Source organism: Corythoichthys intestinalis, chromosome 18, assembly GCF_030265065.1.
Source record: "Corythoichthys intestinalis isolate RoL2023-P3 chromosome 18, ASM3026506v1, whole genome shotgun sequence".
Taxonomy (NCBI): domain Eukaryota; kingdom Metazoa; phylum Chordata; class Actinopteri; order Syngnathiformes; family Syngnathidae; genus Corythoichthys; species Corythoichthys intestinalis.
This window is the reverse complement of record NC_080412.1, coordinates 33,398,322-33,420,771: the sequence shown is the minus strand read 5'-3', so window position 1 is coordinate 33,420,771 and position 22,450 is coordinate 33,398,322. Positions and strand designations below refer to the sequence as shown.

General features: G+C 37.1%; 1 protein-coding gene across 2 annotated transcripts; it reads left to right on the top strand.

Annotated features, from left to right (window-relative positions):
* Positions 1-1,291: 1,291 nt before the first annotated feature.
* hsd20b2 (hydroxysteroid (20-beta) dehydrogenase 2) lies at positions 1,292-21,874 on the top strand. Of its 2 annotated transcripts, XM_057821373.1 has the most exons (12): positions 1,292-1,647; positions 11,355-11,522; positions 12,130-12,176; positions 12,266-12,341; positions 13,188-13,298; positions 15,909-15,976; positions 16,072-16,116; positions 16,194-16,228; positions 16,322-16,403; positions 16,485-16,550; positions 21,314-21,460; positions 21,542-21,874. In XM_057821373.1, the coding sequence occupies exons 2-12, from the start codon at positions 11,372-11,374 to the stop codon at positions 21,668-21,670; spliced, it is 957 nt and encodes a 318-aa protein (XP_057677356.1). In that variant the 5' UTR covers positions 1,292-1,647; positions 11,355-11,371; the 3' UTR covers positions 21,671-21,874. The 2 variants fall into 2 exon arrangements, with proteins under 2 accessions (XP_057677356.1, XP_057677355.1); XM_057821372.1 differs by lacking the exon at positions 1,292-1,647 and having other exon boundaries at positions 10,598-11,522.
* Positions 21,875-22,450: the final 576 nt, after the last annotated feature.

The window sequence follows — 22,450 nt, the reverse complement described above, 5'->3', positions numbered from 1 at the left end:
AAAAAAAAAACAAGACAAAACATAAAAGACGTATAAATAGGTCTTTGGGACAATGAAACAATTAAAAATAGAACATATTCATACGTTTTTGGGAACAAATGAGTTAAACAATATTGATTAATCAGCATTGCGGCAAACACTACTGCTAAATCTAATGTAGTAAGCAGCTAACTGCTAGCATGCTAACACAAACAAGAACAACAATTGATTTTACACACATTAATACCTTAACACCGTGAAGTTGACCCCCTATCAGACGCAAATTTATGGAAAAATTATGTCATTCATTTGTGGTAGGTTTGTGCTGAAAAAAAAAAAGTTTGTGCTGATATCGTTTTATAGATATTGAGGTTTTAATTTTGAGTGATGATGTCAATCGCAGCACCTCTGTCGCGGCTGACCTGGTACCACTCTCTCAATAACAAAGGGGTGTCCCAACAACTAGCGCAAACGTAGCACAAACAAGCGGCAAATCTTCAGGTCCATTTTGCAGTTGGATGGGGGCTGTGAGTCACGTCATCACTCGAAATTAATATCTCAAGCCCCCCATTTACTGCAAAATGGACCCGAAGTGACATCATTACTTGAAATTAATATCTTAAAAATGATAGCAGCGCAAACAAAATTTTTTCCAGCACAAACGTAGCACAGACGATTGACACCATTTTTAGCGTAGCACAAATGATTGAAACCATTTTAGCCATTTTTAATCAAAATGGGGGGGGGGGGGGGGGGGGTTGACATCAGATTGACTTATAAAAGAATATCTAAAAAACAATAGCAGCATAAACGGGAAAAAAAATTCAGCGCAAACCTCGCACATAAGAATGACAAAATTTCTCGATAAATTTGTGTCAGGTAGGGGGCCAGCTTTACGGAGCTTAATAAATTCTTGTCATTTTCCATTGTCAATGTGAACTGTAACATGTTTTAGTGGTGCCTAAAAACTGACACCATGTCAGATGTTGAGGTAAATTGCAGTTCTCTCAGTGTTTAACGTTGCGTATAGCTGCAGCGAGCACTCGGACAAATAAGTGTTCTGCTTGAGGCTGCGCCAGGCGCCAAACACGGAATTTCAATGAAGGACTGTTCTGCACAAATCTGGACACATGGCCATCCTATTGACATATCTTATCCCTGCTTGTTTGGATGATCACTTACAATTTTGCCGCTGCTGTTGTGGCAATTGTAGGAGAACATCCCTCCAGGAATTCCTTATTTACTTCGAAGAAGATACTTGCCACCAGGAATTAATCAAACGCTGTAGGAGGGACCAAAAGAATGGCTTAGACATTTGCCTCTTCAATGACCTTACTTAATTGCTCAAGTGAATTAACATGGTCACCACAAATGCCTTTCCAGGATCACAAATTCAAAAACAGGTGTCCCTCTTTCTTCCTTATGTTATGTGCATGCAGTTGTGCAGGTTGTAAGTATACAGTATGTGTTTCTGTTGTTGGCTTCTTCTGTGATGAATTTGTTGCTTTTTATTTTTAGCTATTTTACTGTGTAAATTTGTGCTTACTTCTAGAGTGGATTTTGAAAAGACTCAAACTGTTTGGAGGCAGAAATAAAGCCGGAGTTAATGAATTCATCAAAATACTGATGAAAACGGTCTGTGTGCAACATACATAACAACATGCACAGGTCAGTGTTATCGCAAGTAAACTTTTAATAGTGTTCTGTTGTGTTGTGTTTCAAAGTTCATGCTTCTTCTTGTCTGTGATTTGGATTGGGGCAAACCTTAAGTTTTAATGATGTATGCAATTAAGTTCATTCATTTCCCGTACCGTTTATCCTCTGAGGGTCGTGGGGGCGCTGGAGCCTATCCCAGCTCTCTATGTGAATGAGGAAGGGTTCACCCTGAGCTGGTTGCCAGCCAATCACGATGAGGTTCATGCCATCAATTTATAGTTTCAGTGTTAGCTGTGGCTCCCTCTACTGGTTAATAGGCTTCAACTTCAGGCCTTTTTGGATTCACTGCAAATACAGACAACTATTGGTACAGATCATCTTCTGCCCGAACGACCTTGACCTCCCACCCAACGACCTTGACGACCGCCCACTCAAATGACCTTGACGACTGCCTGACTGCCATACCTGACAGACTGTCATACCCGTCAAAATTCCACACCCGGCAAACTGTCGTACCCATACTTGTCAAACTGCCATGCCTGTCAAACTGTCATACCCGTCAGACTTCAAAAACTGACTGGCTGTCATACCTGACATGCTGCAATACACGTCAGACTGTAATACCCGTCAGATTTCCATACCTGTCAGACCAGTTGAGTAGGACTGACTTATGTTAAAAAAAAAAAAAAAAAAAAAAAAAACAATGTATCTCAAAAACGACCATGTAGAGTGAGGCTTTTTCGCCTTCTATAAACGACCATGTATGGCAAGGTTTTTTTTTTTAACCTTGACGACCAAATGACCCAATTCTGACATGTATGTTAGTTTGACAGGTATGGCATTCTGACATGTATGTAAGTTTGATGGGTATGGCATTCTGACCTGTATGTCAGTCTGACAGGTGTGTCAGTTTGACGGGTATGGCATTCTGACATGTATATCAGTCTGACCGGTATGGCAGTTAGACAGATATGCCGTTCTGACCTGTATGTCAGTCTGACAGGTATGGCAGTTTGACGGTTGTGGTGGCATTCTGACATGTATGTCAGTTTGATGGTATAGCATTCTGACATGTATGTCAGTCTGACAGGTATGGCATTCTGACGGGTACGGCAGTTTGATCGGTATGGAAATTTGATGGGTATGGTATTCTGACATGTATGGACGTTTGACAGGTATGGCATTGTATGGCAGTTTGACGGGTATGGTGGCATTCTGACATGTATGTCAGTCTGTCGTGTATGGCAGTACATGGTCGTTTTTAGCAAGCGAAAAAGCCCCTATATAGTCGTTTTTGAGGTACTTTTTTTTTTTTTTAGTCGAGTATGGCAGTCTCAGATATGAGACAAAAAAATTTAAAAACGACCATACCATACCCGTCAAATTGTCATACCCGTCAGAATGACATACCTGTCAAACTGCAAAACCTGTCAGAATGCCATACCCATCAAACTGACATACATGTCAGAATGGCATATCAGTCAAACTGCCATACCTGTCAAACTGCAAAACCTGTCAGAATGCCATACCCATCAAACTGACATACATGTCAGAATGGCATATCAGTCAAACTGCCATACCTGTCAAACTGCCATACCCTTCAAACTGCCATACCTGTCAGACTGACATACCCGCCAGACTGACATAAAGGTCAGAATGCCATACCCATCAAACTGACATATCTGTCAGACTGACATACCTGTCAGAATGCCATACCTGTCAGACTGACATACACGTCAGAATAACAAACCGTTTTTTTACTTTCATACCTATCAGACTGACATACCTGATAAAATGCCATACCCATCAAACTGACATACCTGTCAGACTGCCATACATGTCAGAATGCCATACATGTCAAACTGACATACACGTCAGAATACCATACCCATCAAACTGCCATACCTGTCAAACTGACATACACGTCAGAATACCATACCCATCAAACTGAGTTTTTTTCGCCCTCTAAAAACGACCATAAATGGCAAGGTTTTTTTTTTTTTCCTTGACGACCTAACGACCTTGACCTTCCGCCCGTGTGACCTTGACGAACACCCAAACGACCTTGACTACCTGCCTGACTGTCATACCTGACCGACTGCCATACCTCTCAGAACGCTATACCGTCAGACTGCCGTACCTGTCAAAATTTCATACCCATCAGATCGCCATACACGTCAGACTGCCATTCCTGTCAAAATGTCATACCCGTCAGATATACATAACAACATGCACAGGTCAGTGTTATCGCATATATCGCAACCCGACCCATTTTAGGATTAAACGGTAGATGATGGATGGATGGACAACTCAAATTAACACTAATCTTGACTACACTGCAAATTTAACGTTTTAATCTGATATTTTTTCAGAAATCTAGTCAAATCATTTTCTCCATCTTGTTTTGAGTGTTAAAGACTAGTTAGCAGATTAATACATCAGATAATTCCACTTATTTTAAGTAAATATTACTGTTCCATTTTCCCTACGGAAAGGGGTTTACCACGGTGTATTGGAAATTACTCAGTACACTTTTTCACTTTTCCCTTTATTTTGCTCTTTGCATTTAAAATAGTAGCAGTAGTGGCAGTCATGGCAGTAGGTAATAACATAAACAGTGTTAAATATGCAGTTTCAGTTTCCAAATCATGGTTATATGCATATTAGACCTGTAATCCTCCCACTTATTAAATGCTGTAGTCTTGAGATCATAAACAACATATAAAATGTACTACTAAACATAGCACTAATATAAAGAGCATATCGAACAACACAATTTCATTTAAGAATATATTCAATAAGAGGAACATGAGTGACTCATAAATGATCACCATCACTAACACATCACCAGCATCAATGTACCAATGTGAATTAATACATGTTATAAAATCTGAATTCATTAAATTTATATGTAGGTTTCAATAGTATAACCGTATTCACACGTCTCATAAACAACGCGCACAATCCATTCAATTTAAAAAACCCATTGTGAAGTTGTACAAACATTATGCAGTTTGCTATACGCTAACTACAACTCCCATAATGCTCGCGGTACCAGGAAGTCACTCGCCAGATGATTTAAACCCGTTTTTACGTCTTACATTTAATCAAATAAATGTGACGATCAAAGCACATAGTACATTCACAAACCAACTAACACAATATCCAATTAGCATAGAAATAGCCCGTATGTCAATTTTAGCATTTTGATGATATTGCAAACGAACACAGTGAGAATACAGTATATATTAATAGATCAAGTAAACCTCTTAAGTAAAAGACAACAATATTAATACCGCACAGAAACGCAGAATAAATAAAATGTGTTTTTCAAGAAAAAAAGATAAAATTGCACCTAATAACTTAAGCATTTAGGCAAATGAAAACTTTGCCCCTCATAGCTTCTGCTATGGTGTTCCATAGGGATGCAACGATACAGGTAAGTCACAGTTCGGTACGATTTTTCGATACGAGGGACACGATTTTCGATCCGATTCAATACATTTAATGCTCTGTAAAGAAATAACAATATTTTTTGTTTCGTTTTTTTTGTTGTTGTTGGGTTTTTTTTGCTAACGAGCAAAAATTAAATTGCCATCATATAAACATGCATAATATTTATGTGCTTACTTCTTACTGATCTGAAAAAAATTATGTATAAAAGTGCTGAGAACAGTCTTTACTGTTTGTAAAGTGAGGCAGGGCACACTGTTTATTGCTACAGCTCTCTTAGCAGCTAGGTTTACTACATGAGCAAGACTTCCTAATTGTGGTCCGAATCCATCTGTGTCACGTACTGAATTAACAATATTTGCAACATTATCTATAGTCACTGGTATGGATTGATTTGGCCTTCTTAACTTCCATTCAGTCATGACAGTTTAGAATTCATCGATGTAGTATATGGACTACGTGACCCATAATCACTCTGGGCTCACGTAGCCAATGGCATGGCACGTAGCACATCTAGTTTGCCCTTTCATGATATCTAGTGTGCGCGCGCATTAAAAAAGTTAGCAAGCGCCGCTTTAGTCACGTCTGCTCATTACTACACAACACCAGCATGTGACAATCGACTTTCATAAACAGGACGAGTTTGAAGCAGCTGTTCGTTGTCAAAGCGAGGTTGTTCGTAGCAGCCAAGTTGGTAACAATGTTTTGGCGGACTTCGTTGTAAATATCCGGCGTTGTGCCGAAAAATAGCCGCCCCGCGTGAAATGTCACTCCTGACGGGAGCGCCCACACGTCAACAACACCGGCGCACCATAGATGGTACGCCACAGTCACTCCGGAGTACTGACGCGGCCAGTATATGTTGAACAATAGGATATAATGGGAACGATTGGCTCCGGCGCTATTTTTTCCCGGAACTGGAACGAAGATGTATTTTGCGTAGTTGGTAACAAAGAATCCGAACTTTTAACAGCACGTCTGCCGCACGCGCGCACGCACGTGCACGTGAGGCGTTAAATCGCGGCGGAAAAATTACCGCCTTCATTTTTATTTATCGTGCGATAAATGGAATTATTGCATATTGCGACAGGCTTACAAACGATCGCTATATGGTTAGAATGACAGTTCAGAAACGTAAGCAAAGTAGCGTCAACTGTAACCGCGACATTGTAAAGCACAAAGCATTGCAACCGTAACAGTGAAAGCAGATAGCATCAACATCACATCACAATATAAGAAACAGAAGCACTTTACCTGTTGGCTGTACACCGGGTCAAGGCTTACTACTTTTCGTCCTGAGCGATCGCGGCATTTGCTCTTTCAAACATTACAGGACGTTGACGTGACACGCACGAATATTTAAAAGGACCGTCCACTAAACGTACCATACCTTCGTGAACCACAACAATTACTATTTGTTCTTATTAATCCCATACATATAAATGTTTGGGTGGTTTTAGTTAAAGCAGACGCTGTTTTTTCATCTGTGTGATTTTGACAAAGATCAGATCACATTTGATGGGGATTTTATGCAGAAATGTGAGGAATTCCAAAAGGTTCAGATACTTTTTCATACTACTGTACATGTGTTTAGGTTTACCAAAAGTCAAATTAAGACTAATATTTACCACGAGTGAGCATCCACCAATTAATAGACAGCACGTGAAGCTTACTCAGTAATGCTTCTGCTTAAGGGGCTATCACAAACATTATCATTCCGCTACATTATCAGTAGCATTGTCAGCTTATCAATGTACGGCTGTTGCTTCACATGACTGGGGAGGACTGTCTCTGCCGATGTGAACTATGCAGATTGTAACCCACATTTGTATGGTGCACATTCACAACATCGCATTGGGAGAAATATTTGTGAAAGCAAGAGTATCGGATATAAAGCGAAATCGTCTTTTTGTAGTTGAATATCATTTTGAGCAACTGGTTTTATTCAGCTTCAGCGGGTTACCCGAGACATTCCAACAGGATAGAAAACGGACGTGCTGACGTATTGTAGACGAAGTAAATGAAATGTCTCCTCCAATCAGCTGTGATTAGATTGGTACTGTGCCTTTTACAGGACGTAAAACTCAGTGGCCCAATTTGATGATGTCATGATGATGTAGGCTTAGTTATCTCTTACATGGGCTTTTTCACAACAAATGTTCAGTGTTGTGATTACAAACTGCAGAGTGACATACATTCTCATTGTTCATTCCAATGTTTTGGGTATATTTACTGTAAACAGAGGTGGCTAGTAATGTGTTACATTTACTCAGTTATATTTACTTGAGTAACTTTTTGAGAAAAATGTACTTCTTAGAGTCGTTGTACCGCACAATCCTTTTTACTTTTACTTGAATAGATTTGTGAAGAGACTCTCCTCTCACTCAGGGGTGAAAGTGGGCCAGAATGGTCAGGAACGCAGTTCCAGCATAAGATTCAGGGCCGGAACGCTGTTCCAGTATACGGTGCTTTGATTCCGAAAACATGACGGGAACTGTCAAAACGCTATGTAAAAAAAAAAAAAATATTAAGCTGTCACACATGCATTTCATCTCCAAGAAGAAAACAATCTACCAACATCAGATTCACACACACAAGTGTTAACACTAGAAGTCCCAGAGAATTCTGGTACTCCTACTAGTCCCAAACGATGGCCGATATGGCCTCTCCCCCGGAAAACCCAGAGGTGGCAAAAATAACCTAAGTGCTTTTGAATTGGCAAGTCGTTGTCGGACAGACAACAGCCGTTCATAGGGAAATGCAACCACTAGACATACATTAACTTCAGACACAATGACCACAATCCATTCTCTATGCCCCTGATTCAATCCTTCTAAACTATAGACACAATTCCTGCTTTACACTCAAATTGCAGTTCTAAAACGCTTTTTTTATTTCTTCAAAACAATGTACACATTTGGGCCATTCTTTCTGTCGTTATGTGTGGAGTATAGGAGAAGTGAATTAAAAAATGTGTACAAATTTTTCAAATTTCATAAATAAATGTAATTAAATAAGTGTAGCTTGACTTGAACTGACATAAACTATCACATGAGTCACAGAGGAGAGGCCAAATCGGCCATTGCTAGGGAATATTAGGAGTGTTTGTCTTGGGTAAGGCCAAGTCAGCCTCTGCTGGGTTTTCTAGTGTTAACAACAAGCATAATAAAGTGCTTGTGTAGCATAATCCATTTCCACCGATATTTATCATTTATTTTATTCCACGGACGGCATGGAGGTTTCCCCAGCCGCTGCAGTTATCTGAGACTGACGATGTTGAGTCACGGAAATGTGCGAATGCATGCAGCAAAGCAAAACGCCTGGACTCATTTATCCGTTCAATTGGCTGACATACTGACATGTGATCACCAGAGATAGTTAGCTCTGATTGGTTCAAATGTGCATGTTTTCTGAAACAGCAAAAAAAAAAAAAAAAGGTTTGTTGAATTGATGCGACAAAAAAGGGCAATGCAACAGAAAATGGATCAAATCTTTTAAGCGAGGTAAGAGTTAAGGAGGCTTATTTATCATATTTAGTTTTATTTGCTCTGATGGGGAGGTTCAGAACATCTTAGCTGTCAGTGTGCACTTTGGACTTATATTTGTCCATTTATGTTAGGCAACTTATTCATTTCCTTATGATTTAAAAAAGTCAATGTTTGCTTCACATGTTTGTTTCACTCTGCATAATATAAGTCATTTGTACTTGTTTTTCTGAATGTATGTTGCTGATATCTTTATTATAAAAAAAAAAACACAACAAAAACTAAATGTTTATATTAACTTCAATTTTAACATACATCCTATGTTCTTAAGTAGTTACAATTGAGATTTGGCATTTAGTATGTGAGGAAATGACGGAAAATAAAAATGAGGAGGTAGAGGTTGGGGTTAGTGCTGTTCTTGTTCATTTTAAAATACAATTTTGAATGAAAATCAGTTTTTGTATGTGTTATAGAAATAACTGACCAAAACAATTTTCTTTGCATTTCAGTAACTTTTTGACCGCCCCCCCCCCCCAAAAAAAATAATACAATTTCTGGCTCCTCCGTGGCGACCTTCACGTCAGGGATTTCTGGCAAGAAATTCTAACCACTTTCACCTCTGCTCTCACTCCACTACTTTTGGTTACACTAAAGTCGATATATTTTTCGTCTTTATTCTACATATTGACGTTATTTTTGCCAGAGATGCCGACAATGGCTATCTCAGTTTCACCAATGAGATGTCGGAATGATAACCACATGACTCCAATCAGAAGTAACTTTTTTCCTCTACTAGAGGGTGCTCATGCTCTTTGCACAGGTGATGTTTCAAAGTGTTTTTCTGGTCTCAATCAGGGCCGGCCCAGCCTATACGCAGACTATGCAGCTGCTTAGGGCCCCTGACCACCAGGGGGTCCCCAATCTGGCAATTTTTTAATTTGTGTTCTATTTTGTTTACTAAAGTTTGCTTTATTTGACTTTTGTGAGTTTTGAGACTTGATTACAAGCTTTAAAAAAAAAGTTCTTCCTTAACTTCTTTCTTTCCTCTTTTAGAAAAAGGTTTGGCGCTATCTACTGTAAGGCAAAGGCAAAGTTATTTATATAGCACAATTCAACACAAGGCAATTCAATTCAATTGTAAGTACAGACAATCATTTGGGGTGAGAAGTTTGAAGTATGCAATGCAACAAAATCTGATTAATATACAAAATATGGACGTATGGGTTGGATTACATGTATGGGTTTCACAGTACACTGTGACGAAATGGTGGGCCAAAAATATGGGCCCCTTTGCATTATTTTGCTTAGGGTCCCCAAATGGCCTGGGCCGGCCCTGGTCTCAATTCAATGATTTTTGTGACATCTTTTTGGTCTAATATGGTCATGTAATAAGTTATAGTATAATAATAACAACAACAACAGTATATAGATAATCTAACATATGTATGGCGGAAAACACTCAGGTGACTTGAAGTTCCGCTCTGAGACCCCAATTTAGCCAATTTTCAAAATTGTCCTGTATGCATGTGTGATACATCATTGGAAAGCTTAAAATCTCAATTTTCTGGGGGAAGAACAAATTTGAACAGTGGGCATTTGGAAGAAAAAAACAACAACTAAACCCTAACTTGAAGTGAGAGCATGAGAGCGCATAATTAAAGACACCATGATTTTGACGAGATATTATTGCGTACTTACATTGTTTCGATCCAAAAACTCAGTGTAGCATCTCTCACCGAGTGTCAAGACACAGCTGTGAATGGCCACACTCAGATTTTATGGGTCAAACACGGTAATATAACAAGGGTCGCAATGCAGAAATCGCAGGCAGCAAGGAGTGGTCGAGATTTTCACTTTCAAATATTTACCCTTTTAAACTTTATTTTTTTGGATCGATTATATATCATCTAAAATATCAGGGAAATGCGACAGTAACAAAAAAAAAACAAAAAAAATTAAGCAAGAGTTATGAGGTAGATATCCGTGACCTATTTACAAACACTATTTTTTTCATTGTGACGTAATTTGTTTAAAAGTTTAAAATCTTCAATTGAATAATTTTATAAAGTCGTTTTTGTTTTGTTTTTAAATAAATATTAGACATCAATTAATTATTCTAAGCGAAAAATGATACACATTTCAAATATTTAAACAAAAGCAGTTGCGCACTGTCTGTAAACTGGGGTCTCCAAGGTAAAACGGACAAATTAAAACTAGTTCGGGGGCTTAATCCGCCATGAAACTGCTATGGCAGCATATAGATAAATTGTTCTATCAAACACAACCGCTTAAATACAGAAGTTTATTTTAAAGAGGGGTTCAAGAGCAGAAACTGCTTTTTCAGCCTTGTCTGTGTTTTCCGCCATACATAATATAATATAAACTTGTGCTGAAAAAAAATGTTTTTAAAAATCAGGCATTGTAAGCAATTACTCACAATGTTACTCATTCCTTGAGTATTCTTTTTAACATAAAATTTTATTACTTGAGTAAATATTTAGATGACTACTGTTGCTTGAGTAATATTATTTAGAATTAATGCTACTTTTACTTCAGTAAAATATTTGGCTACGCGACCCACCACTAACTGTAAATCATTAGTTTACTCATATTGCCATGATATGAATCTATGAATATAGTTTAATAACTGCTCATGTGTTTTTACTTACATATTACAGTAAATGAAAGGCATTGTGTCACATGGTAAAAGGTGGGGCAACAAGGGAGGAGCACCAGCATTGAGGCACATAAATACTTGTTCTCTCTTGTATGGTTTTACAGTTGGTCACTGTGCAAAAATGTCTTGGACTGATGCTTTGGTCGTTATTGGTGGCTTAACATTAGTTTTCTACGCGATGAAATGTGCCTGGAAATGTTGCTGCGGATTCAGAGACTTCATATTATCATCAATTTGGCAAGTGGATTTAAGGAGTTACGGCCAATGGGCAGGTAAATCACAAAGATTGCATTGTGACTTGCTCTTCTTGTTGTGTCACTTTTGTGTACAGTACAACAGCCAATTAGTCTTTTTAACAATCACAGTTCAACAGTGTGTATTTTTATATTGTAAGTGTATTTTATATTGTAAAGATTGGTATTAAAATGACAGTGTTAAGTGAGCAATCACATTGTGTTGTAGTACATTTATAAGTCACATAATCATATGTGATTTATTTATTGTACAGTTTATTGAAACTTAGTTGAGGGTTGACTAAAAATACACAATTAACTTAAAATATGAAGTTTAAATAAATATTTTAAAAAATGTTGACTTAAACAATGCAAAAGGTGTCTTGGTAACATGACCACAAAGCAGTGCAGAATTTATTTATTTTTTTGCTTTGACAAGGCAGACGTCTTAAAGGACTCCAGGGCAATACAATAGTCTTATGTAAATCTATCTGATGACTATAATTTTAATGGAGGAAGTTCTTTCGAAAATACATAGCTGAGAGGGTAATTGTCTGATTCATTCTATTTGTAACAGTGTTATTATTTGTAACATTTGTGTTTTTGAAAGCCTGTGGAAGAATGATTTCTGTCGTTTCTCTCACAGTTGTAACAGGAGCCACATCTGGCATTGGTAAAGCATATGCCATGGAGGTGAGCCTTGGAAATTCTGATGAAAAAGAGCAGAAGTGGGTAGCTATGGTTTATGTTTGATTTAATTATACGTCTGTTCTTACTTTCAGCTAGCTCAAAGAGGCCTGGACATTGTTTTAGTAAGCAGATGTGACGAAAAGCTTCGGCAGGTCGCTAAAGAGATTGGTGAGAAAACAAACAAACACAAACGCACACAAATTGGGATACTAAATAAGCTTTATTATAAGAAATATATATATATTAGGGCTGTCAAAATTATCGCGTTAATGGGCGGTAATGAATTTTTTAAATTAATCAGGTTAAAATATTTGACGCAATTAACGCACATGTCCCGCTCAGACAGATTTAAATGTCAGTAGAGTGAAATGCCCACTTGTTAATTGTGTTTTATGGAGTTTTGCCACCCTCTGCTGGCGCTTGGGTGCGACTGATTTTATAGGCTTCAGCACCCACGAGCATTGCGAAAGTAATTATTGACATCAACAATGGCGGGCTACTAGTTTATTTTTTGATTGAAAATTTTACAAATTTTATTAAAACAAAAAAATTGAGGGGTTTTAATATAAAATTTCTATAACTTGTACTAACATTTATCTTTTAAGAACTACACGTCTTTCTATCCATGGATCGCTTTAACAGGATGTTAATAATGTTAATGTCATCTTGTTGATTTTATTGTTATAATAAACAAATACAGTCTTCATGTACCGTATGTTGAATGTATATATCCATCTAGTGTCTTATCTTTCCATTCCAACAATTTGTTTTACAGAATATATATATATATATAATTTACAGAATAATATGGCATATTTTATAGATGGTTTGAATTGCGATTAATTGCGATTAATTACGATTAATTAATTTTTAAGCTGTAATTAACTCGATTAAAAATTCTAATCGTTTGACAGCCCTAATATATATATATATATATATATATATATATATATATATATATATATATATATATATATATTTTTTTTTTTTTTTTTTTTGCCTTGTCTCCTGAAGAGGATCAACACGGTCGAAAGACTCACTCCATCCTAGTGGACTTCACTCACGGTCAGAACATTTACCCTCTTATCGACAAGCAACTACAAGGTCTGGAGATTGGAATTCTGGGTAAGTGGACAAGGCCTATTGGAATGATTTAACTCATTGGCTGCCATTGACAACGATAGAAATCCAATCCATTTGATAGTGAATTATCATGTTTCAATGTAACTTTGCACAGTGGTACTTCTACTTACAAAATTAATTGGTTCTGGAGGTAATTTCTTAACTTGAAATTCTGCAAGTAGAGACACGTTTTCCATGTAAATGCCCTAATCTGGTCCAAGCCCCCCAAAATTCAGACATAAATCTTTTATAATGTATAAAAATGCATCAAAACATGTTATATATGGGTGAAAACACTCAGGTGACTTGAAGTTCCGCTCTGAGAAACCTAATTTGGCCAAATTTCAAAATTGTCCGATATGCATGTGTGGTACATCATTGGAAATCTTGAAATCTCAATTTTGTGGGGGAAGAAAAATTTCGGACAGGAGGGCATTTTTTTTTTATTTATGTTTTTTAAACAGCAAAACCCTATCTGGAGGTGAGAGCACGCGAGAGCAGAATTACAGACGCCATGACTTTAACGAGATATTATCGCGGACTTACCTTGTTTCGATCCAAAAACTCCATGTCGCATGTATCGCTGAGTGTCAAGACACAGCTGTGAATGGCCACAGCTGAATTTTGGGGATTTTATGGGTGAAACATGGTAATATAACAAGGGTCGCGATGCAGAAATCGCAGACATCAAGGAGTGGTCGAGATGTTCTTTTTCAGATATTTACCCTTTTAAACTTTTTTTTTTTTTCTTTGTTCGAATCGATTATTTATCATCTAACATATCGAGGAAATGCGACAGTAAAAAAAAAAAAAAAAACTATTTAGCGATAGTTATGAGGTAGATATCCGTGACTTTTTTATAGACGCCATTTTCTTCATTGTGACGTAATTTGTTTAAAAGTTTAATATATGCGAGTGAATAATTTTTTAAAGTCGTTTTTTTTTTTTTTTAAACAAAATATTAGACATCAATTAATGATTCTAAGCTAAAAATGACAGATATTTTGAATAATAAATATAATTACTTACCTTGTTTTCATGGCTGGGTTGACACAAAAACAGTTGCACGACGTCTGTAAACGGGGTTTTCCAGGGTAAAACGGGCAAATTAAAAATAGTTTGGGGGCTTAATGCGCCATGAATTTGTTATGGCAGCATATAAACATAATGTTCTATATATATATATATATATATATATATATATATATATATATATATATATATATATATGGCGGAAAACACAGACAAGGCTGAAAAAGCCGTTTCTGCTCTTGCACCCCTCTTTAAAATAAACTGCTGTATTTTAAGTCAAAAGAACTGTTATGTTTGATATAGCATATGCTATATGCTGCCATAGCAGTTTCATGGCACATTAAGCCTCCGAACTATATTTAATCTGCCCATTTTACCCTGGAGACCCCCATTTACAGACACCGCGCAACCACTTTTGTTTCAACCCAGCCATAAAAAGAAGGTAAGTAATTATATTCATTATTTGAAATTTCTATCATTTTTAGCTTAGAATCATTAATTGTCTAGTATTTACTTAAAAAAAAAAAAAAGACGACTTGCAAAAATTATTCACTCGTATATTTTGAACTTTTAAACAAATTAAGTCACAATGAAAAAAATAAATAGGTAACTACAGTAGGTCACGGATATCTACCTCATAACTATTGCTTATTTGTATTTTTTTTGTTATTGTCGCATTTTCCCCGATATTTTAGTTTAAAAATAATCAATCCAAACAAATATATATATTTTTTTATTAGTTTATAAGGGTAAATATATGAAAAAGAAAATCTTGACCACTCATTGATGTCTGCAATTTCTGCATTTTGACCCTTGTTATGTTACCGTGTTTCACCCATAAAATCCCCAAAAAGTCCGGCTGTGGCCATTCACAGCTGTGTCTTGACACGCGATAATATCTTGTTAAAATCATGGCGTCTTTAATTATGGTCTCACGTGCTCTCACCTCCAGATAGGGTTTTGCTGTTTAAAAAACATTTTTTAAAAAATGCCCTCCTGTCCGAAATTTTTCTTCCCCCAGAAAATTGACATTTTAATCTTTCCGATGATGTATCACACATGCATATAGGGCAATTTTGAAAATTTGGCCAAATTGGGGGTCTCAGAGCGGAACTTCCAGTCAAGTCAGAGTGTTTTCCGCATTATGTACAGTATATAAATTCGATTATTGCACAATAAACATAAAATGTGAGTTGTGCATGATGTAAAAAAAAAAAAAAAAAAAAGAATCAGTTAATACACTCATGTAAAGCTTTCGGAACACGAGGAGCGAATAAAGAGGACGCTGGGACGCACACATACAGTGGAGGTCCCTCTTAGCCAATTGGATGCCAGGAATGCTAAGGAATAGCCAATTGCAGAGCAGCTACAAGTATGTTATGTTCAGTCAACTCTGAGAACTGCAAGTACTGTATTTTTGCCTTTCCTATCCTGGCAATATTTTGCCATTGAGGCGTGTCTTAACCTGAAACTTCTGTATGTAGAGGTGTTCTTAAGTAAAGGTACCACTGTATTTAGTTATTCTCACAATGTAACAAAGCAAGTTATGTAACAGTATGCTTGTAAATATTTGCTCCACAGTTAACAATGTGGCAATGTCCTATTCTGATGATTTTGCCACATTCCTCGAAATCCCGAACGCCGAACAGGTTTGTTTTTATTGTTTGTAACTCTCTTATTCATTCCTTACGGGCACACATATCTCAGTTTTTGTTGACAACCAGTTTCTTTCCTCTTCTGGCAGAAAATCACAGCCATTCTCGACTGTAACGCGCTCTCTGTTGCTCAGGTAATATCACGTAAAAGCATTCAAGCATCACTGCAGTGTACACTAGGTCTCTTATCTTTTTTCCCCTCTCCGCTCAGATGACGAGATTGGTTCTTCCCGGCATGCTTGAAAGGTATGCTAATGAAGGTGTCACGCATTTAATAGAATATTCCGCTGAATTACTGCAGGTAGTAATTCCCTTGTTTGCCTCTCATGTCCACGGCAGAAGGACAGGCTTGATCATCAATATCTCATCGCAAATGGGACTCCATCCACAGCCTCTGTTGGCGCTTTACTCTTCCACTAAGGTATAGTTTGTCAAATTACATGTACTGTTGGTTTTGCTGTTTGTACTGTAGCTCATACGCTCTATGTGTTTTCTTTTGAAGGCATTTGTGAGCTTTTTCTCTCAGTGTCTTCATGCTGAATACAAGTCCGAGGGGATCACTGTTCAGGTAAACAAAGTCATATTCTATTCAACAAAGCTGCAGGACAGCAGTTTGGGCATACTCATAGACTTCACTATTAGTTGATGGGGCTCGAGGCTGATCCGTAGGGGGCCTATTTTCAAAAACTTAAAATTCAAATATTTTCAAAACCAAAGCCACTAGCGACCTAAAACCAAAACAGGCATATATGAGTCTCCATGAGCAGGGACATAAAAAAGTCAAAGTCGATCCCTAATAAAATCCCGATTAAATTATTATTTTTTTTTTTTACAAGTATAACAAAACTTAAAATGACTATAACATTCTCACTCTCTCAATCTCTCGCTAGATGCACAAAAATCACCAAATGCAGAGATAATCACCTATTTTCAGAATCAATAGCAATATTTAACATATTGTAGTGACCACTACCTTATAACAGAATTCGCCTATAGAACTTATGTGAAGCATGTTGTGTTCCAGGGAAAACTTTGTTGTCACGTGTGTTTCCGGCACAGACACTTTAGCGTTAAGAGAGTCACGAGTGACACGAGCGACCGAACACGGCAACACGTCTACTCAACGAGCTATCAAGACTCAACAACATCATCTGCTACAATATCATATAGGTTTTTGCCCGAAATAGCGACTTAGGTTTTTTTATTTAGAGCAAGTTTTCAACAGCTAATAAATCACTCAATTTTCACATCAGAAACTTAATACTTGAGGAAAGCATGCAGAATCATCTTCATTTTACCCAACAAAAGATAAATTTGCATTTTTCTATATACAATCACAACTTAGGTTTAATTCCGATGTTACTAATGCCTCAGCACGTCTTGCAGGCTATCTGGCCCTTGCCATTTTTAGATTGAAATGTTACATAAAATAAAACACGTAAAATGTGAATTTCTTTTTTGTATTGACGCAGAAATTGCTAAACTATCATTTTTTTCCCTAAAAACAGGCGGTTGGCCGAAAACCTGATCATTTGAATGTAAAGTTACGCTATTCTGTATGGTAAATGGTGTTATACTTATATAGCGCTTTTCCACCTTTCAAGGCGCTTTACACTATCTCGCCATCCACCTACTGGTGACGCAGCACAAGGATCAACGTGGGGTTCAGTGTCTTGCTCAAGGACACTTAGATGAGTTAATCATGGTGGAGAATTGAACACACAACCTCTGTGTTGGGGGGACAACTACTCCACCACTGAGCCACGCCACCTGTTGTTTCTCCGCTCGCTCCCGATGAAACGATTAACAATCCAAATATACAATTGTGGATTTGATAGTACGCTATCATCGATAGTCATATAATCATAATGATGGCATTTAGGTATTGAAATTTAGGAATTTTAAAGCCATACTTGGATATGGTTACTACGGTTGCTAAATACTGCAAGGCAGCAATAGTGGTAAGCACATTTGCTTCAAATTTATGAAAATCAGGGCTCAAATTTGAGCTCCTGACTTTCAGTGCAGGGTTTGTTAGTTCTTCCAATGCTTGCATTTTTTGGCTTTCTCGCACATCCCTAGAAGATGGTTGATTGAAGACTAAATTGCCAGAATGAGTGCAGTGGCGCCACCAGGGGGTGGCCAGAGGTGGCCACGGCCACCCCTATAAATTGTTTGGCCACCCCACTGGCCACCCCGCATGCCAGTATATCGTTAGATTGTTGTAGCATCAGATATGCATTTAATCCCAAATGAATGCATTTATTTTGTTTTGTTAAATGTAGGGCTGTCAAATTTATCGTGTTAATGGGCGGTAATTTTTTTTTTTTTAATTAATCACGTGAAAATATTTATTGCAATGCAATGCAATGCGATCACGCATTGCCGCAAACATCCTACAATGGCGCCGTTTTACTTATATACAGAGATAAGAGGCAGTGTCAAGTGAGTGGAGTAGATACAAGCATTCATTGGGGCCGTGCTTTTAACTGGCAAAAGCTTTGTCATCTCTCCCACAGCAACTATAAATATTGTGGGAAGCGACTTGGGGAAGAATGACAGGAGTTGATCTTTTTCTTAACACCCTGTAGTGTACCCAATGCAGAAAAGATATAGCATTTGCAGCCACCACACACAGTCATGGTTGCACCATTTCCCATCATGCATTTGGGCAGAACAGTTAAGCCGCTACAGTATCATACATTTGGGCAGAACAGTTAAGTCGCTACAGTATCATTTACTGAAAGCTCAACAAATACACTAGATGGCAATATTTAGTCACAATATACAAACTCACATTTATCCTTTAAGAAATTACAAGTCTTTCTATCCGTGGATCCCTTTCACAGAAAGAATGTTAATCATGTTAATGCCATCTTGTGGATTTATTGTTATGAAAAACAAATACAGTGCTTATGTACAGTATGTTGAATGTATATATCCGTGTTATCTTTCCATTCCAACAATAATTTACAGAAAAATATGGCATGTTTTAGAGATGGTTTGAATTGCGATTAATTACGATTAATTAGTTCTTAAACTGTGATTAACTCGATTAAAATTTTTCTTGGTTAAAAGCAAAAAACGGGGCAGTTATCATTCATTTTACGTAAATATTTCAAACTTAAGTAACGCTATTGTGTATGGATACAACATGGCAGCCATCACAAAACAGAGCTTTTTAAGTTAAAAGCTCTTGTAAACAAATGCGTAAATCACAGAATTTCTATAGGTATGTACGTAAAACAGTGTAGATTCTTGGTTAAAAGCATAAAAACGGGCAGTTATCATTTATTTCATCATTCATCATTACGTAAATATTTCAAGCTAAAGGCTAATTTTTTCTCCCATTAATTTTTTTCACAACGTTTCAAAGTGCATGCATGGTGCAATTTTATATAAAAATTACCTTGAATCCTCAACCAAATCACTCTTGTGACAATACTGCCTGCTTGTATGCAGTAAAACATTTCGTCCTTTTCCACCTAAATCTGGCGTTTGAACGCAGCATGTGTTTGAGTTTATAGCAGTGAAAGCTATACACGACGACACTGTGCCTGGCCTGGCCCCTTACGGGAAGGCATGGCACAATGTGTAGGAGCTGTCTAGTAAACTAATGGTGAAGTTTATGGCATACTTCTAAAATTAAAACGCATAAATACCACAAACTATACTAGATTGAGCAATCCTCATTTGCTTGAGCACGTTCATTTATTAACAATGGAAATAAAACGTTTAAACACACCTCTTTAAATAGGATTGACCAATGACTGTTTTAGGGGTGGAAATTAGCACTTACGTTTGCCTATTGAAGTTTCGTTTTGTCTCAGCCATTTTCAAAGAGCCAAAAAAAGCAAAGAGGGCGTGCTAAACCTCATGATTAGATTTCGATGGGTGACGTTTCGTCCAATCATCTCCCAGAAGTGGCGATAGCAACTAAATTCAGTGCATTTATTGGTTTAGAGACGCGAACGCGTCATGTCTTTCAGCAGCATTCTCAGATTTGAAGGGGTTAAATACATCTCAAAATAACTATGCAAAAAGTCCAAAAGTATTGTATTTTTGTTTAATGATTTTTTTTTAATGTTTAGTGATACACTGCCCTCTGGTGGCAGCGTTGGGTCTGGCTGGACTGTTGCTCTGCATGACTGAGAAGCAGACTCAGTCTAATAGGGCTGCAGCGATCGATTATTTTAGTAGCTGATTAATCGTTGAACTAGTTAGTTTGAATAATCAAGTAATCGAATAAGGAACATAAAAATTTAAACTACCTGAGCTGAGCCTCAAATGGTTTAAATAAAATGAATAAATGAGGATCTAAGTACAACAAAAGAACAATTGGCTAATTTATATAGCAAAATTCCGCTAACTTAATGGCATGGTATGCTATATAATGCTTTTTTTTTTTTTTTTTTTTTTTACAATGCTCTTAACAAATGGTTCAAACACATATCACCACAAAAAAAAAAAAAAAAAAACGGCTGAATATACCTATAAACTAAATTACAAATGCATAAAAAAAAAAAACATTAGCTTAAACACAAATTTAGCTTATGTTGGTCTTAACAGGGAGCAGCTGGATTCAGCCATGTGAAATGAGTTGTCATATTCACTGTGTATCCACCTAAATCAATAAAACCGAATGCAAACACTTTCAAAACAAACCATTACAACGGCACTTTAAGTAAACGAATGCTCGAAGCAGCAAATTTTTATTCGAATTTTTTTTCTGATCGATTTTAGTCGATTAATCGTTGCAGCACTAGAGTCTGACATTGATAAAGGATAGCTGTGCTCTGATTTGGCCCACTTAAGGCTGTAAGTTGTTTCAGCTAATATGTGTTTGTGTATGCATTTGTAAAAAGCGATTTGTTTTGAGAATTGTAAATATGTTAACATTTGTCGCATTTAAAATAGCAAACTTTTGTTTGGCAAATTAGGCTAATTTAATCTCCTAAAATTACATATTGATCATTAATATTAATGCTGCTTTCCGTGTTTTTCAAAAAGTGATTAAAATTATTGTTCCATGTATTGTATCCTTACTTGCATACACTATGATTAAACACTCTTTACTGGTTCATCCTTGTTTGACAGTATCAAGCAAAGTAGGTTTTTGCCGCCACATGCAGGATAATCTGCGTATTGCCTTGTTAATCAAACCAAACACTGAACAAAAATGGCAGCGACACTTGGCCTCTGAGATTACATGTGGCCCCTTCTTGGCCCGTTTCAGAAAAATCTTCCAACCACCACTGGAATTGACCATTGTAAAAAATGTGTATTGTGTATAATGATGGAAAAGGTGTAATGTTAATTGTCTTTCCACAGTGCGTCAATCCTTTCCTGGTGTCCACCAACATGAACAAAATGAAGAGCAGTGCCTTTGTGAAGAGCGCTGACGCTTTCGCTCAAGAGGCCTTGAACACAGTGGGTTACTCCAGCTACACCAACGGCTGTCTCTTACATGCACTGCAGGTCAGCATGAGTGTCACCGCAAACACATTATGATCTATTTTCAAACCCGCCAATGTGTCTTTATTTCCTTTCCTGATACAGAGCTCAGCTTTTGGAGTACTCATGCCCGACTGTCTCCGTATGTCTTCATTCCTTGTGGCAAAGCTGCGCCGCGCAGCGTACCAAAGAAATATCCAAAGAGGAGTGTGCAAAGAGGTTAAGACAAGCTAGTAGGGGAACAACCACTGGACTATCCCCTGCTTCTTTTTTAAGGTCAATAACTTGTACGTTTAACGTGAGCTATTCCACTGATTATCAAGAATGCACACTTTATACGCAAAGGTGTTAAATGGAGGACGGAAAAGTGTTTTTCAGATGTCTTATTTTTATGCAATAGTACAATTTTTGATTTGAAATAAAATTATTTTTCCAAATAAACTAGATCCATGTTTTTGTTTTTTTTTCATAGAAGCATTTAAGACTTCATTGATTGAAAAATCATTTTAATCTTTTTTTTTTTTTATATTCAGTGGTATGAAAAAGTTTCTGAACCTTTTGGAATTTCTCACATTTCTGCATAAAATCACCATCAAATGTGATCTGATCTTTGTCAAAATCACACAGATGAAAAAACTGTCTGCTTCAACTAAAACCACCCGAACATTTATAGGTATTCATATTTTAATGAGGATAGTATGAAGATAATAAGTTTGATTCTCAGCCTTGGTGATGGAATCTGGGTACCCATGAGCAAGACTATTCTATTCTATTCTGAACCCCACATTACTCCTTTGCACCAACACAAAATGTATGCGCACAGAACTGTGAGGTGGACATGCTAACTACTGTCCCCACGTGCCACCTTCGTAATGTAAATCATTTTTTAAAGAATAATTTCAAAAAATGCTTGTCCTTATTACCGTATTGGCCCGAATACAAGACGGCCCTGATTATAAGACGACCCCCTCTTTTCAAAGCCTCAAGTTTGAAAAAAAGACTTTTTGAATACCA

Excerpts from the sequence above, each read along its gene's own strand:
- hsd20b2 (XM_057821372.1), top strand. The coding sequence starts at position 11,255 with ATGAAAGGCATTGTGTCACATGGTAAAAGGTGGGGCAACAAGGGAGGA. Across the intron at positions 11,523-12,129 it reads GAGTTACGGCCAATGGGCAG|TTGTAACAGGAGCCACATCT; the intron begins GTAAATCACAAA and ends TTTCTCTCACAG. Across the intron at positions 13,299-15,908 it reads TCTGGAGATTGGAATTCTGG|TTAACAATGTGGCAATGTCC; the intron begins GTAAGTGGACAA and ends TTTGCTCCACAG.